Below are 16,883 nucleotides of genomic sequence, written 5' to 3' on the forward strand. Positions count from 1 at the left end.
TGGCTACGGTGGAATTATGTATTTCAGTAATTTTACTCCACCATTTGCCTACAAGATTTTCAACGTCACCTTACTTCTTCATTTTAATACTATACACGTTGTAAACAAAGGTTACATGTATTTTATATTTTTTATATTTTAAAATAATTTTGTATATAGTCTCACTTCAGTGAGTTGTAGTGTGCCATAGTCAACAATCTACTACCGCTACCGCCATCTATCTCTCATTTCTGAAACAACTTCCAGTAAATGTGTGGATTCTAAATAAAAATACTAACATCCACATTCCATCATCCTTCCTTCCATTTGTCATAATTTTTTCTCTATCAAAACCAAATGTCAAAGTTCCATTTCTATTGAAAACGTCAATTTTTCAATTTTTCTTCCAACACACAAATCAGAATAAAAAATTATTCTACTTCTGTTTTCTGTGCTTGGCCGACGATAAAAGAAAAAGATTAATTAATTTGTATTTTTAATAAAATCAAAAGAATAACAAAATCCCCAAATCACTTTCTCTCTCTCGCTCTTCGCTCCGACGACGAAAGTTTAATCGTTTTTGTGTTTTATTTGCAATTGTTCTTGTGATTATTGCTGTCCTCGCAAAACTATGGTAAGTTTATTTGTTGCAAGTTGCAAGTAGCCGCATTCCCGTTTCCGTTCCCGCATAGGTAGAGTTTCAGTTTCAATAAAAGAAAAAGAAACCAAACGCTATTCATTTGTTCTTTTGCCACTTTACAAAAGAAAAAAGAAAACTCAAAATACTAAAAACAAATCGAACAAAATGTACCCGTGGACTTCGCCAGCCTACAGCAGCACCAATTCTGCAATTTCATCCGCATCCAATGTCGCCGCCACAACAAGGGTAAACTCTTCGCAGAATCTTGTCTTACTTTTTTCTTTGCTTCATTTAATTCTTCCTCATTCAGCAACATTTAAGTTTCAAGAAAAATGGGAAAAGAAAAGATCCGAGGCTCTGGGATTTATTTTCATTGGATTTCACATAAAATGGGTTGTTTTTGGTTTTCATCGGGCTTTGCAATAGCACAAGTTTTAAGATAACAGGGGCTCATATTAGAAATCTGGCTTAATTCATTAATATGTACATAAGTGTCCCCCAGCAGCAAAAGCAGCGGCGCTCAGCGTGTGACGCGAGACACCCCTTATTTTATTTTCATATTCATTTTCATCAAATTCCATCAAAGGTCAGGTCCGTGGAGCGAGGGCATTTCAAGTGCAATACAATTGAGAGTCACTCTCTTCTGTCGGAACCATTGAAAATAATAATATTTATTTTTAAGAACATAAATAAAAGCGCAGCGCGAACGAAGATTACACAGCGAAACAGGTTGTTTTCCATCAAGTTAGCATTTTGGTTTTGACGTTTGGCCTGGCCTGGCCGATGACACCGATTAGTCAGCTCCTCAGCTCGTTTAATCTCTGCTTGCATATGAATGAGTGTTGGGAATATTGATAAATTGAGAATTCGCAAATCTCAGCTCGCTCTCTCACTCTTGAAATCATTCAAATGTAATTAGTTACAATTATCGTGCATAGCATCGGAAGCAAGCAGAAATTATTATAGTTTAGTTTATGAGTTAAGAATTGAAGCTTTGACAGAAATATGACATTTGAAAGTTACGCAATATTGTTAGAGTTCTATTTGTTGTTTTAGTTTCATTTTTATCGCAACGATCTTGGAATGTTGGGAAGCTTGTTAGTTCGATTTATAATAAATATTCAAATGTAGAAAATGTACACCCTTCTAAAAATGGGTTAGTTCATCAATTCTAGATACAGAAGTCGACGACTTAACGTTGAAATTGAGTAAATCATGATGTGTTTGAAACTTCAACTATTTGTTTATTTTAAAAGGACTACAGATAAATTATGAACATATAACATGACTCGAAAAATGTCCCGGATTATACTGGTCGGCAAAAGTAAGTTTTGTTTTTGTCCAACAAACAAAACAACATTGTCGCCTTGAAATGTTTCTATCACATCATGTTGTTGAAATATGCTCTTTTATAAACGCTAAAGATAAATTAAAAATGGTGTTTTTAAGTCTATTGCAAAACAGAACATATTTTTTGCAACAATTTGCAAAGTAAAAATGGGCAGGTTCAGGAAACATAAGGGACTTTATTTGCCGTCAACTTCATTACTTGATCGTAAATTTTGACTAAGGCATCAATTTAGTTTTCCAAGTGTTATGAATTTGAAATTTAGAACTTTACTTCACAAATCTTTTTTTTAAGGTCATAGCCTAAAAACTAACAAAAACATTCATCACGATTTATATTTTGTATTTTAAATAAATATTACTTATTTCTTTGTTTAATTGGCAAGGAATCCTGTTACCGCCACTGCCAACACCCTGTAACTTATTCTCTACATTTTTTTTTCAAACTTCTTATACCCTTTTTTCTAAATGTGCTGAATTACTTATAACTTAATCTTACATATTATATAATTGTCATTTTCATCTTATTTCCGATTTTTTGAATTACTTTATTACATTAAATAAATAAATAAACAGTCCGTTTGAGAACTAGGGCCTAGTGACTGACAACTCTCAACCATTCCTGTGTGCGAGTACTGTTGTCAGGGTGGAAGGGACCTACAGTTTTAAGCCGAATCCGAACGTCAAATTTGAGAAAGCACTTTTCATGACAAGAATTACTCTTGGAGAATTTGTCAATTCCTCGCAAGAAGCAGTACCCGTGAAAAAAAACTTTAAGTGGCATAGGCAGGGATCGGATCTAAGACCTCTGGCATGACAGTCCAACGCACTTTTTTTTTAAATTAATTTTTATTAGTTAATTCTTAAACCTATCTTAAAGCTAGTGAAAAATTCATAAAACTAGCCTAATTATCCATAACTTACGACTAACTAAATGGTCTCATAACTACTAATGCCTTTCGGGCCTAAGATCTATTTTAACTTCAATTCAGTTTTATTTATTTTTGTATTAATTAGAAAATTTAAAAAACTAATATCGATATCCTTATTATTTTTACTTAAAAACTACTTAAAATAAGGTCCCTAATATAAAACTACCTTTTCTACCTATAAACTACTTAAAACTAGAACAACCACAGCAGCGAATCTAACTAAATCTAACATTTTTGTTTTTTATATTTTTTTGTCTTTTTTTTAAATTTTTTTTTGTATTCCATGTTTTTTTTTTTTTATTTTAATGTTCTTTTTTTTTCTATTTCTTTTTGTGCCACTATATCTATTCTACTTAAAACTAAACCCTAAAACTATAAAACAAGTATGTAAGCCGGCCAAGGCTTAAAACCCCATCCCGACTACCCAATATCAAGTGCCGATTGAAGCCACCAAAACTGGTTCTTCTGCTTTACCCTATCAGTTCGGTCCCGTTTGGACACAGCCCTACTGAACCGAAGGAGCTCTGCTCCGCCTTGTGCCATAACGTCCCGATTGTACGGGAGTCGCCTATGCACGGTTCTTCGTCTGACGTGGTTGATTAACGGAACCGCCAATCTATCCTGTATCAGACCGCATTTGTCTAAAAAGAGGAATGCCTCTGGTGGAATGAAGCCGCTCAAGCGTGCACTTTCAAAATACTCGTCGTTCGGATAGAACGCCCCGAAAATTAAATTGTTGGTCGAAGACATAGCTCTTGCAATGTGACCTCGAACGAGTTTTATCACGAAATTGTCAATTCTGTTGATTCGAGCCCCGTTGTATAGGACCTCGTTGGAAAAGTAATGCACATAAGAAGATTCGGCTGTTCGATATAAGCCGGTACAGCGTCGTAAACACTGCCGCTCGAACACCCGAAACCTCTCCATCTGGGAAGGGGCAACGTTGAACCACACAGGACAACCATAAACGATCATTGGCCGTATGAGGGCCATGTAGCAAATTACCTTCACTCTGGGGTCAAGCCGACCGCTAAAAACAGACGTTTCGTCAGAGCGAAGGCTCCTCTGGCCCTTTGCCCGTGAAGATCAACGATGACCATTTTGCGCCAATTCTTACACGTATCCCTCGTGGCCCTAGCCAACGGAGTCCGGAACAGAATTGTCTCCGACTTCTGGACATTTATTTTCAGTTTCCAGTCGTCGCAATATCGCTGAATCTTGTCGAAATCACGCTGCAAGAGAATTCTAATATCCTCAACCTTTCGGGTACCGTTCTGTACGCCTTTGTAAGACTACCTATCAGATCGCTGGTGTAAATGCTGAAGAGAATCGGAGAATTCACCGCTCCCCGTTGAAGACCATTTTTAATTGAGAATGTTGTGGTAGAAGTAACATTGCCACATTTGAAAACAAACTCTCTACCGTTAAGCATATCATACAGTATATACAACAATGGCTTGCTTATGCCAAGCCTGCCAAGACCCTCTAACCATACGGTGTCAAAGGCCTTTTCCAAATCAACCAGAACTGCACCTGTGCATTGTTGTTTTGATTTATTCCATTGGATATCAGAAACGAGTTTAGACGCAGCATGAATTGTTGCATGACCCGCCTTGAACCCGAACTGTTTATCCGGAATTATTTTGTTGTCCGCAGCCCACTTAGTCAAAGCCCTATTAATGATCTTTTCGAAGACTATTCTGGTGCTCGGAAGAAGACTTATCGACCGAAGATTTGACGGGTTGGAGTTGTCCCTCCACAGCGGTCTTCCGCGGATAATATGCATTATTCAGTGCATTGTTGAAGAGTGTGGTGTAAATGTCAATTGCTTCCATCGGTAAATGTCTTAGTACAACGTTGGATATACCATCGATACCTGCTGACTTTTTATTTTGTATTGAATTGAAGATGAGCTGAAGCTCAACCTTCGTCACTAACAAGGGACTTGGTCCCGTTTGCTCGGCGATTATGGCATTTGCCAAGGAATCGTCATTGAACCGCACGAAACCGCGGTTCTCAGATCGCCATTGTGTTTCGTCCATCTGTTGTAAATGTTGGTCAATTTCTGTATTTGTCAGGTTTCTGTTGTTTGGTGGGGCTATGTTACTCGAACGAAGTTCTCTCGCTAAGGCGTTGGTGAAACGAGGCCAACGCATGTTACTGTGATTGTAAGAGTGCGTTGCAACGTATTCCTCTAACTCCACGCGTTCGTTCGGAATCTGCATTACAGCAGCCAGTCCGCAGTGATCACTGTCGTACTCGACTGTCTGTAAGCAGTTTCGAGGGTGATTACCCACTCTGTCTGTAACTGTTAGTCTGGTGTCGTACAGCTAAAGATCCAGATAGGAGCCGCTTCTTGAATACGATGGCTTTTTAGTAATCAGCAGGTCGACGCCATATTCAACGCTGTAAAGATTCATCAAATTAAAAAGATGATTACCTCTGGGATTACTATGTTGATTTCCCCAATCTTCATGTTTTGCGTTCAAGTCACCGGCCAATATGAAATAGTTTTCTTCCAAGCTCAGTTTCAGTTCCCTAAAAAGAATCTCGAGTTCTGAAGCAAAGTAAGTAACCTGCGGAGCTCCAGCCGCATAAACGCAGTCCAATGCCATCATGCCACGGCTACTACTACTTTGTCTCATTAAAAATCTTAAATTTGTGTTTTAACTCTTGGTTTCTAAACCATAAAGTAAGTTTATTATTATATCATATTCCAATTAGTTTAAAAGCATAACAATATATTTCAGGAATTTTAATCTTCTTTAAACTGAATTAATAAATAAATTGCATTTGGTTGTCTTTTCTTACAAAGACATTCAAAATCTTCAAGAGCCAAGTGGATTAACCCAACAAATCCTTTTACAAAAAAAGAGGCTGGGATGTGACCCACACTGATAACTTCCCATCCCGTCTGTCGATTTGTCTTGCTTAGAAGTTTGTCTATATGTACTCGTATCAATTTTTACCAAATTTGCGTGCTATTTTTTGTAGATTTTATTTTTTATGAAAAAACGGACTGTTGGATTCTTATATAAAAATTACTGAATATCGAAAAAAATATTTTCTGTGAAATAAAATAAGTTTGAAGCCAAAATTTTTAATTTTTGAAAAGCTATTTGAGTCAAAAGTAATTTTTTACCAACTAAGAACTGCGTTATCTGCATTCATAAAGTCAGATTTCCGATCGAACTGCAGTACCTACCGTTCATAAACGTCAGACTGTCATCAGCGACGGGCAGATTGTGCAGCTAAATTTGTTTGGCTGCAGAAAGAGCGGGAATTATTAAATGCGTTTGAAAATTCGTTATAATTTTCTTTGATATTTGTGCCAATAATAATTTTCTTTTCTTTTTCGGTAAGCAAATCAAAAGTCAAGTTCAACAACATTTGTTTGGCAACCATTTTTCTCTAATGTTTATGAACTCTGTTTACATACAAATCGGACTAAGTTTGAACTTTTTGTGTTTACTGCAGACATTCTGCATTGGGAGTGCGTTCACAAACCCGTGTTCATCCGTACTCAAATTTTGGACGAAGATACGCTTTATAAATTAGCCGACCAGAAGAGGTAAAAAACTTCTTGCATTGTCAAAGAAAACCTAAACACTTAGCAGCATTGAGTATATGTTTTATCTCAACCTTAAAGTAATTTAAAAGCTTCAATTTTGTTCTTGTTATTTACTTTGCGATTTAGAATTCTAAAAACAATTTTCTGAATTTTAGATAATGGTAATTTGACAACAATTTCTAACAATAGCCGTTTTAAATACAACTAGTGGATTTCTCTTCGATTTTGGAATGAAGCTTTTCGCAAACAATATAACACCATACTTATCATAAAAGCTTGGATTTTGTTTGGGTACTATTATTATTATTGAAAAGCATTCCATCCTCAACGTGTCACTTTTTAGTGAGGTTTTTGGCGTATCTTCAAACTGAACATTTGCAAATAGGGTTGGTGCAACGGTTATAGTAAATAGATTGGACTACCAAGCAATGACTATTGATTTTGTATGTCCTTACTATATTTTGGTGGTCTCAGATGTAATTTGGATGGAAAGTTCATGGTATGCTTTCGTCTTTTACGATCCAGTTTGTATAATTAATTTTCTATTAGAGTAATATAAATTTATAGAGAGTGCTTTTAAAACTCCTTGACAATGATAAAAAAGCCACTAGTTCATACAATTATGTTCTGTTCTCTAACTCCAGCTGCAGAAAACAATCCCAAAAATTGCTGACCCAAGTCCATATTAGATTTTCTCTTGAATGTTTTCAGAAGTATTCAGGGTTTACGTCTCATATATATTATAAGAAATAAAAGAACAGTCGTATGAGGCTCAAAATCACCAAGGTACAGAATTGGCATTGATAGCAATTTAATGCCTTAAATCTTGACTTAATTGAAAAAAAAATTAGTAAAATACTAAAACTAACCTGTTTTGTGCGCCCAGCAATCAATATAATTTATTAATAAGGTGAATTTTAAATGAAATCAATATAAACGCATAGAGAATCATTTCGGGAACGCTTCCTTATTTACAATCTTCAACAACAAGTCAAAACTATAATTGAAAAATTTAAGCAATTTAACCCCGGTCATTACTCAATACACCGTATTTTTTATACAAAATGTAGTTTTAGAGAAGATACTAAAAGATTATTTATTCACAAGTCATTTAGTGAACATTTCGATAATCGATCAAAAATAATTTAAAGTAAAACCAGCCATTCGCTGTCAAACGTCAGTTGAGGAAGAGAATTATAACTAAGCCGTCTGTCAGAGTATTTTTCGCCAGATAAATTATATCTAAATGTTAAGTATGTACCTTTCTTTTCATTATTCGTAAAGCGTACATCAATAGTCCGTCATTCCGTGACCGTACTTATTACATTTAATTATTGATGAAATTCTTTGTTACGACTCGAAATAATAAAGTAACCTCAAATATGTTCCTATTGACAAAGTCAGATCGCATTTAAGATGGCCGCCGTATAATCAAAGGGCGCTCTTATTTAAAATCGTCATTTTGTAAACGGTCATTTCGGGAACGTTCCCGGACATGATTTGAAGTATTTTCCTTGTAGGAGATTAATACACCCACGTTATAAATCAAAGCTTAAATTATGTGCTTTGTTTTGTTCTTTTTGATTTTATCAAACTTAGACAAACGTTCCCGAATTGATAGTTTCTATAAGATATTTAATACTAAAAAATATTTCTAATAAAGTATAGAATTCTGTGCGCTGCCCTGTCAAAGTTTATTAATATACAAATTTTAAAACAGTATAAGCTAAAAATCGTCATTTCAGCTGGCAATTTTTTTTTGTTATAAAAATAATTTTGAAATTTGCAACTTTGGTGATTTTGAGCCATAAGTTTGTTCGAACGAAATATCGGCCAACGTTAAACCAGTTGCTATATTATATAAAGGGTGATTTTTTTGAGGTTAGGATTTTCATGCATTTGTATTTGACATATCACGCGGGATTTCAGACATGGTGTCAAAGAGAAAGATGCTCAGTATGCTTTGACATTTCATCATGAATAGACTTACTAACGAGCAACGCTTGCAAATCATTGAATTTTATTACCAAAATCAGAACCGAACGTTCGAAATGTGTTTCGCGCTTTACGTCCGATTTATGGTCTACATAACCGACCAAGTGAGCAAACAATTAATGCGATTGTGACCAAGTTTCGCACTCAGTTTACTTTATTGGACATTAAACCAACCACACGAATGCGTACAGTGCGTACAGAAGAGAATATTGCGTCTGTTTCTGAGAGTGTTGCTGAAGACCGTGAAATGTCGATTCGTCGCCGTTCGCAGCAATTGGGTTTGTGTTATTCGACCACATGGAAGATTTTACGCAAAGATCTTGGTGTAAAACCGTATAAAATACAGCTCGTGCAAGAACTGAAGCCGAACGATCTGCCACAACGTCGAATTTTCAGTGAATCAAAAATCAAATGGGGTGGCGCAACAGTCCGTTGTGAACCAGGGCCTAGTGACTTACAAGTCTCAACCATTCCTGTGTGCGAGTACTGTTGTCAGGAATAGAAGGGACCTACAATTTTGGGCCGAATCCGAACGGCTAGTTTTGAGAAAGCACTTTTTCATGACAAGAATTACTCTTGAAGGATTTGTCAATTCCTCGCAAGAGGCAGTACCCGCGAAAATTATTTTTTTAAATTAAGTTGGCACAGGCAGGGATTGAACCCAGACCCCTCGCATGACAGTCCAACGCACTAACCATCATGCTACGGGTACTACAATTTTCAGTGAATGGGTCCTAGAAAAGTTGGCATAAAATCCGCTTTTTTATCGACAAATTTTGTTCAGCGATGAGGCTCATTTCTGGTTGAATGGCTACGTAAATAAGCAAAATTGCCGCATTTGGAATGAAGAGCAACCAGAAGCCAGAAGAAGAACTGCCCATGCATCCCGAAAAATGCACTGTTTGGTGTGGTTTGCACGCTGGTGGAATCATTGGACCGTATTTTTTCAAAGATGCTGTTGGACGCAACGTTACGGTGAATGGCGATCGCTATCGTTCAATGCTAACAAACTTTCTGTTGCCAAAAATGGAAGAACTGAACTTGGTTGACATGTGGTTTCAACAAGATGGCGCTACATGCCACACAGCTCGCGATTCTATGGCCATTTTGAAGGAAAACTTCGGAGAACAATTCATCTCAAGGAATGGACCGGTAAGTTGGCCACCAAGATCATGCGATTTGACGCCTTGAGACTATTTTTTGTGGGGCTACGTCAAGTCTAAAGTCTACACAAATAAGCCAGCAACTATTCCAGCTTTGGAAGACAACATTTTCGAAGAAATTCGGGCTATTCCGGCCGAAATGCTTGAAAAAGTTACCCAAAATTGGACTTTCCGAATGAACCACCTAAGACGCAGCCGCGGTCAACATTTAAATGAAATTATCTTCAAAAAGTAAATGTCATGGAATCGATGAGATTTTGCAAATTTTATGCGTTTTTTTTTTTAAAGTTCTCAAGCTCTTAAAAAATCACCGTTTACTTTTCCCCAAGTATCAGAGAAAAATTCTTATTGGAAGGATTGACGAAGACTTCTCGTCTCTTTACGGGGCAAGTTTCATCAATTTGATTTCATTCAAAAAACGGTTTATAGTAGTTTAAATAGTTGATTTTTGTTCGATTTAAACAAAAAAATTTAATTTTAAACACAATTGAAAGACAATGCAATAAATAGGACCCCTTTGCAAAAAAGATGTATTGTTCGAATTTTTATCTCTAAGAAAGAAGTATATTCTTGAATCGTTGGTAATAATTTTTAATTTCCATTATTTCAATGGCCTTAATTCAAATACGACTTAATCGATGTGGAAACGTTGTTTATAAGTAAGTTTATTCCTTATGAAGTGGCAAACCAAACTCATTTTTCAACTTAATTGACTGCTGCCAAAAAGACCAAGACCAACGCCCAAAAAAAAACACCTTATATTTTAAAATATAAAAATAGTAAATGTCCGACCGAAGGTCGATTTTCAGCCGAAGCCAAATTATTAGGCTGAAAAAAAATCTTCGGCCAAAGCCCAAGGTTGAAAAAAGTCAAGAATTCTCCTTTCCTATTGGATAAAAATATTAGTTTTATTAAGATTATTATTTATACCGAAACCACGATTAGACAAAAAAAAACTCTAATTTTTTTCCGGCTCCTAGTACTATGCTTGATATAATAAACAGACTCTTCGGCTTCTGGAAAAACTTCGGCCTAAAATGGCCGTTTTTTTGGCCGAATTTCGGATGAGTCGGACACTAAACAAAATGTTTAAAACGGTTAGTTTAAAAATGTGAGAAGATGGGTAGAATTGAAGAAAAGATATTTTTAAAAATGCAATTTAAAGTTTCTCAAAACTTTATAGAGTCAAAGGAAGACTAATGAAAGTTTTCTGAATCTTAGTGAGATATTTAAAAGATTTAAACTGTATCTGTCTAAAATACAAAGATACTGGACAGATTCAGGCGACATAAGGGACTTGAAAGTAAGGCAAATTTCTAGGATCTGATTGAACAGCTGCCAAAAAATTAACTTCCAATTAAAGCAACTTTAATGGAAAGTTGACTGGAAAGTTAGTCACGAAAAATATACCTTACTATCAAGTCAAGTCTACTTCTGTCAAAATTACATTTGATCATGTTTGTTCATTCAACTGAAAGCTGAACTTTATTACTCTATGGTTTATTTATTTTCTCCAAAGCTCCATTTGATATTTTAACTTCCCATATTAAGTTTTTGTAATGGGTCCGATTTGTCAAATTAAAAATTTTGACATTTCACGGTTTGAAGGTCCCTAGAGTCGAAATAAAAGATTTTAAGAAAGATGTCTGTGCGTGCGTGTGTACGAACGTTCGTACGTCCGTACGTTCGGGACGTTTTTTCGTCGTCCATAGCTCGAGAACCAGAAATATATATACAGATAATAATACAAAAAGACGCAGAAAGGGCTCACAAGAAAATTGCGTGGGTGGTGTTTTTACCATAGCATTTTTAAAATGATGAACATTTTTGCTAAAACTAAATATCTCACCAATGACGCTAGAGACTTGAATAAAATTTTATATTATTTATTGTAACGTGATAAAAAATAAATAAATAAGGTGGCGCAACAGTCCGTAGAGAACCAGGGCCTAGTGACTTACAACTCTCAACCATTCCTGTGTGCGAGTAATTGCAGGGATGAAGGATGACCTACAGCTTATATGCCGAATCCGAACGAAAAGCACTTTTTCATGACAAGAGTTACTCCTGGAGCATTTGTCAATACCTCGCAAGAGGCAGTACTCAAGACCTCTGGCATGACAGTGCAACGCACTAACCATCATGCCACGGGTAGCTTGCATTGTTCTATTTTTAGGAATGGCCTAGTTTTTACTTGGAAATGTCAAAACAAAATTGTAACTTCAAACGTGACAACTGCACATATATTGCGCTATTCAAATTGAAACTCCTTATTGGAAAACCTTTTATATCTAAAAAATTCATAAGTGAACCATAACGACAATCGCCGAGTTATCAGTTATTTCTACCTAAAAATTGGTCAAATAAGGGGTGACATTCTGTAAGAGAAAAAAGAAAGAACGTTTTCGCTTGTGGGATTTGTTTCATATACCTGAAATTCAATCTATCGTGTTACACAATCTTGAAAACGTCAATTTGTTACAATTTTGAAAAACGAACAATGAATTCCGTTTCGCTCGTGCTAAAATTCGCAACAAATCAAAAATATTTGAAACTCAATATTGGACGAATGAAAGAAGCCATGTTTCATTCTTTATTCAGTCCGAATGGCATTCAAAAATTCAATGTTATCGTCTCCACAAGCGTCATCGGGTTCTGTCCTCCTTCAACATTAATTCCCATCCATCCATCTATCGAGCTTAATTTTTGTCACAATATCGGATTCGTTTTAAATTTTTCTTCTTTACATAAAGGGCAAACAATTATCCCATAAAACCTTTACTCGAACACACCAGATAAATCTAATTGAACTTAACTAAACACCCAAATTTGGGATTCTTGGGTGAGCAGCTGCCTGCTAATTTCTTCTTCAAAATTATTCAAAAAAACAAAACTGCTTTATTACTAATTCATGATTACAAATAACACTTAACTTAAGAAGTTGGTCAACATAAGACGACTTCTAGACACTTTTCATTTGTCGTTAATTGGGGTTTGAAATCACTCAAAAACATTCGGACATCTTTGAAAAATTGCATTCATAATAATAAAAAAAATCTTTAAACATGGGAAAGACTGTTCCTCATCTGTGTGCCACTGTCTTCATTCTAAATGTTGTCTTAAGTGTTCTTTGTTGATAACCATACTACGTGTGTCTATGTTTTTGGCCATTAATTAGATTAAAATTATTACAAAATGTGTACCTTCATAAATAATTTAATTTAATTTAAATTCTTACAGACCATGCCGAATGGTTTGGATGAACAAGAGAAACTCCTCAATGAGATCATTGGCAATGTCCGAAAGCAAGCGTTTCAAATGAAACACTTCTTTGATAAAAGTCGCCTCATGGAAGCCATCAAATGCGCTGGTTCAATGTTAACCGAGCTAAGAACTTCGCAATTATCACCAAAGAGTTATTATGAGTTGTGTAAGTTCCATAATTACAAAATCCATTCTTGAAATTCTGTACGAACCTATAATTTCTATACTCTGTGCAGATATGGCCATCACAGATGAATTGTGTCACCTTGAAATTTATCTGCTTGAGGAGTTTCAAAAGAATCATAGTACCACAGATTTGTATGAGTCGGTGCAGTACTCGGCCAATATCGTACCACGTCTCTATCTGCTGATCACAGTTGGCTTAGTTTACATAAAAAGCAACTCAGCGCTGAAGCGAAGCATTCTCAAGGATTTGGTCGAGATGTGTCGCGGAGTTCAACATCCGCTGCGTGGACTCTTCTTGCGCAATTACCTGCTGCAATGCACACGCAACATCCTCCCGGACGTCGTGGTTGCTGAGGACGAGAACGAGGGAAATGTTCTCGATGCTATTGAATTTGTACTTATGAACTTCGCCGAAATGAACAAGTTGTGGGTGCGGATGCAACATCAGGGCCATTCGAGTGAAAAGACGCGACGTGAAAAAGAGCGTGAGGAGCTGAAGATCTTGGTCGGGACAAATTTGGTGCGATTGTCGCAGTTGGAGTCCGCATCGCTGGAAACATATCAGCGTTTGATTTTGCCGGGAATTCTCGAGCAAGTGGTCAGTTGTCGAGACGCAATTGCCCAGGAATACCTGATGGAGTGCATAATCCAGGTGTTCCCCGATGAGTTCCACCTACAGACGCTGGATCCGTTCTTAAAGTCCTGTGCTCAGCTAGAGACCGGTGTGAATGTGAAGAATATCATAATTTCATTGATCGAAAGACTTGCTGCATATAATCAGCGAAATGCAAAGGTTCAAAGCTTTAAATATAAAAATATCAAGATTTAGAGATCTAAGCACTTATCTATTACTTTTAGCCAACAGAAGCCGGGTCGGCGATCCCTCCAGAAGTCGAGCTGTTCGAAGTGTTCAGTGTCCAGGTGGCCAACATTGTCCAGACACGAACTGATATGCCACTAGAGGACACAATATCGTTGCAAGTTGCTCTGCTAAGTCTCGCCCAAAAGGTCTATCAAGATCGTGTGGATTATGTCGACAAGGTTCTCGAAACCACAACTCAAATCCTCGAGCGAATGAATATGAATAAGCAAGTTATCCTTTCTATTTGAAATGAAACCGAATTTATTTTCTTTTTTAGTATTTCTCACATGTTGACAGTGAACCACGAGCTATCTCGTCTCCTTCGCATCTGTATCGACTTCTACAACAACGTCCTAACAATCATTCAGTTAAACAATTTTTGTCCATTGCTCGAGAAATTCGATTACACTTCTCGCAAGTCCCTGGCATTGTATCTCATTATGAATATTCTTGAAAACGAGACCCTAGTTCCAACTGCCGATGAAGCCGACAAAGTCCTCACGATGATTGCTCCTTTGGTCAAGGACGAAGATGGCGTGAATGTCAATGTTGAAGATAAATACGATCCTGAAGAGTTTGCCGAAGAGCAAGGAATCGTAGCAAGGTAAGCGATAGAAAAAAAATGGGTTAAGGTCTTTTGTATCATGAATTTCCTTTCAGATTTGTTCATCTAATGAAATCCGAAGATCCTGACATGCAATACAAGATCCTACAGAACGCCCGAAAACACCTCGGAGTCGGTGGCCCGCAGAGAATAAAGCACGTTCTTCCACCATTGATCTTTTCCGCCTATCAATTGGCTTACAAATACAAAAACATCGCCGAAGAGGACGAGAACTGGGATAAGAAGTGTCAAAAAATATTACAATACTGTCACAGCACAATTGCTGTTCTCGCCAAGGCTGACTTGCCAGAGCTCGCTCTAAGGTTGTATCTACAAGGGGCATTGGTGATTGGTGAGATTGGTTATTCCAATCATGAAACTGTGGCCTACGATTTTATGACACAAGCATTTTCCCTCTACGAGGATGAGATCTCCGATTCGAAGTCTCAGTTGGCGGCCATAACTCTGATAATGTCCACCTTCGAACAAATGACCTGTTTCGATGAGGAGAACGCCGAGCCGTTGCGAACGAATTGTGCTCTTGCCGCGTCAAAGTTACTCAAAAAGCCCGATCAGTGTCGGGGTGTGGTATCATGTGCGAGTCTTTTTTGGAGTGGAAAGTAAGTTTCAAAAAAAAAATGTATGTTTTCCTAGGAAAGCAATTAAAGTGTGTTTTTTTAGGAAAAATGGCGAGGAAATGCGTGATGAGAAGCGCACCCTCGAGTGCCTGAAGAAGGGCGCCCGCATAGCATCTCAGTGCCTAGATACTGGTGTACAGGTTCAATTATACGTAGAGCTCCTCAATCACTACCTTTTCTATTTCGAGCGTGGTAATTCGCTTATCACCGTTGCTATGCTTAATCAAGTAAGAATGTTCCTCAATCACAACTTTAGAACTTTTAAGAACTGTTTTTTTTTGTGTTCTCAGCTAATAGCCAAGGTTAATGAGGAACTACCCAATTTAGAACCAAGTGAAGAGACAAAACAAATTGAAATGCACTACAAAAATACATTGGCTCACATAAAAAGCCGCATAGAATCAAATGACGCCGGACTAGAAGTTTCTTTCGCTGGCATTTCTATAAATTAGTTTATTTTTAATTATTATTATTATATTTTATTATATAAAAAGAAGTTATTATTATTATTATGATTTATTATTGCCTGCCCCTTACAGATTTATTTTATTATCTTTATCCCTCTCTCTCTCTCTTCCCCTCACGTCATCTTATTACAAAATTTACTTTATTTTCAAATGTTTTCTTACCCCCAACAAATTATATTTAATTATTTTATTTTATTTTCTGTTCTTTTAACATTTATATTCCTAAAGAAAAAGAAAATTTACTTAAAAAATTGTTACATTTCAAAAAACGTTTATTACATAAATTCTATTCCAAGATCCTAAAATCAGATATTTGAATATATTTTGTTTTTTAAATTTAAGTTCAAAGAAACACATTCTTGAAATTATAGTATTTAGGTACATATTGTATAACTAACTGACTTATAAAGTGAAAAACAAAAGAAAAACAATATTATAATGAAATTAATAATAAAACAACAACAAAAAAAATAACAATATTTGTTTTGGGATATATTCAAGGATTTACAATTAGACAGTTTGTTAATCAGTTACACGACTCCGACAAAATTAAAAGAAAATCAACATGATTGTTGGAATCTATATCGGAAAGCAGACTTAATAGAAAAAAAAGACTTAAAACGACATAACTGGGAAAGCTGAAGCATTTGCTAACCACTTCGAGGGAAATTGGCACAAGCAATTTATTAAGGATTTTTATTCAAACTCTAACGGCTAGCGTATACTAAAACCGAATTATCGGCCGATATCGGATCGGAACAATTTGGACAATTGTCTCGGACGCATACACTGCTTCCGACCGCGGACGATATTGGACTGGAGTCTGAATTTGTGAAGCTTTGATGTAAAAGTAATATTTTTTTTAATGGACGATTTTAAAGAAATGTATATTTTTAAAATTCATACCGTCATTTAATGCGTCAACGTATAAGACGTCGCACAGTGTGGTATTTTGACCTGAATCGTGGCCATAAATCAATTTTGTCAACTTTCACTCTCAGTATTAAGCATGTGTCCCATAACAGGTATATATCCAGGCTACTGTTTAGTGAAGTCGGTCTATAAATTCGTCAATTTGATATGGATATCGTAAATCAAGGTATGTACAATATTTTAAGCAAAGAAATTTTTGTATATTTAACTTAAGTTCTTCATATAGATGAGTTAAGGAATGTTCTTACAAAATTTGCACTTTTTCCTTTGTTTTTAACAAACATTAGTATTTTTAAATATTG

At 36.2% G+C, this 16,883-nt stretch overlaps 1 protein-coding gene across 1 annotated transcript; it reads left to right on the forward strand.

The window, feature by feature from the left end:
- Positions 1-343: 343 nt before the first annotated feature.
- Positions 344-15,659, forward strand: LOC129950132 (vacuolar protein sorting-associated protein 35). The gene is made up of 8 exons (XM_056061964.1): positions 344-865; positions 12,868-13,057; positions 13,128-13,870; positions 13,936-14,165; positions 14,217-14,543; positions 14,600-15,163; positions 15,225-15,408; positions 15,472-15,659. Exons 1-8 carry the CDS (start codon positions 785-787, stop codon positions 15,631-15,633), a joined length of 2,481 nt encoding a protein of 826 aa, XP_055917939.1. The 5' UTR covers positions 344-784; the 3' UTR covers positions 15,634-15,659.
- The last annotated feature ends 1,224 nt before the right edge of the window (positions 15,660-16,883 follow it).

The sequence above is a fragment of the Eupeodes corollae genome, chromosome 3, assembly GCF_945859685.1.
Source record: "Eupeodes corollae chromosome 3, idEupCoro1.1, whole genome shotgun sequence".
NCBI classification, from domain to species: Eukaryota; Metazoa; Arthropoda; class Insecta; order Diptera; family Syrphidae; genus Eupeodes; species Eupeodes corollae.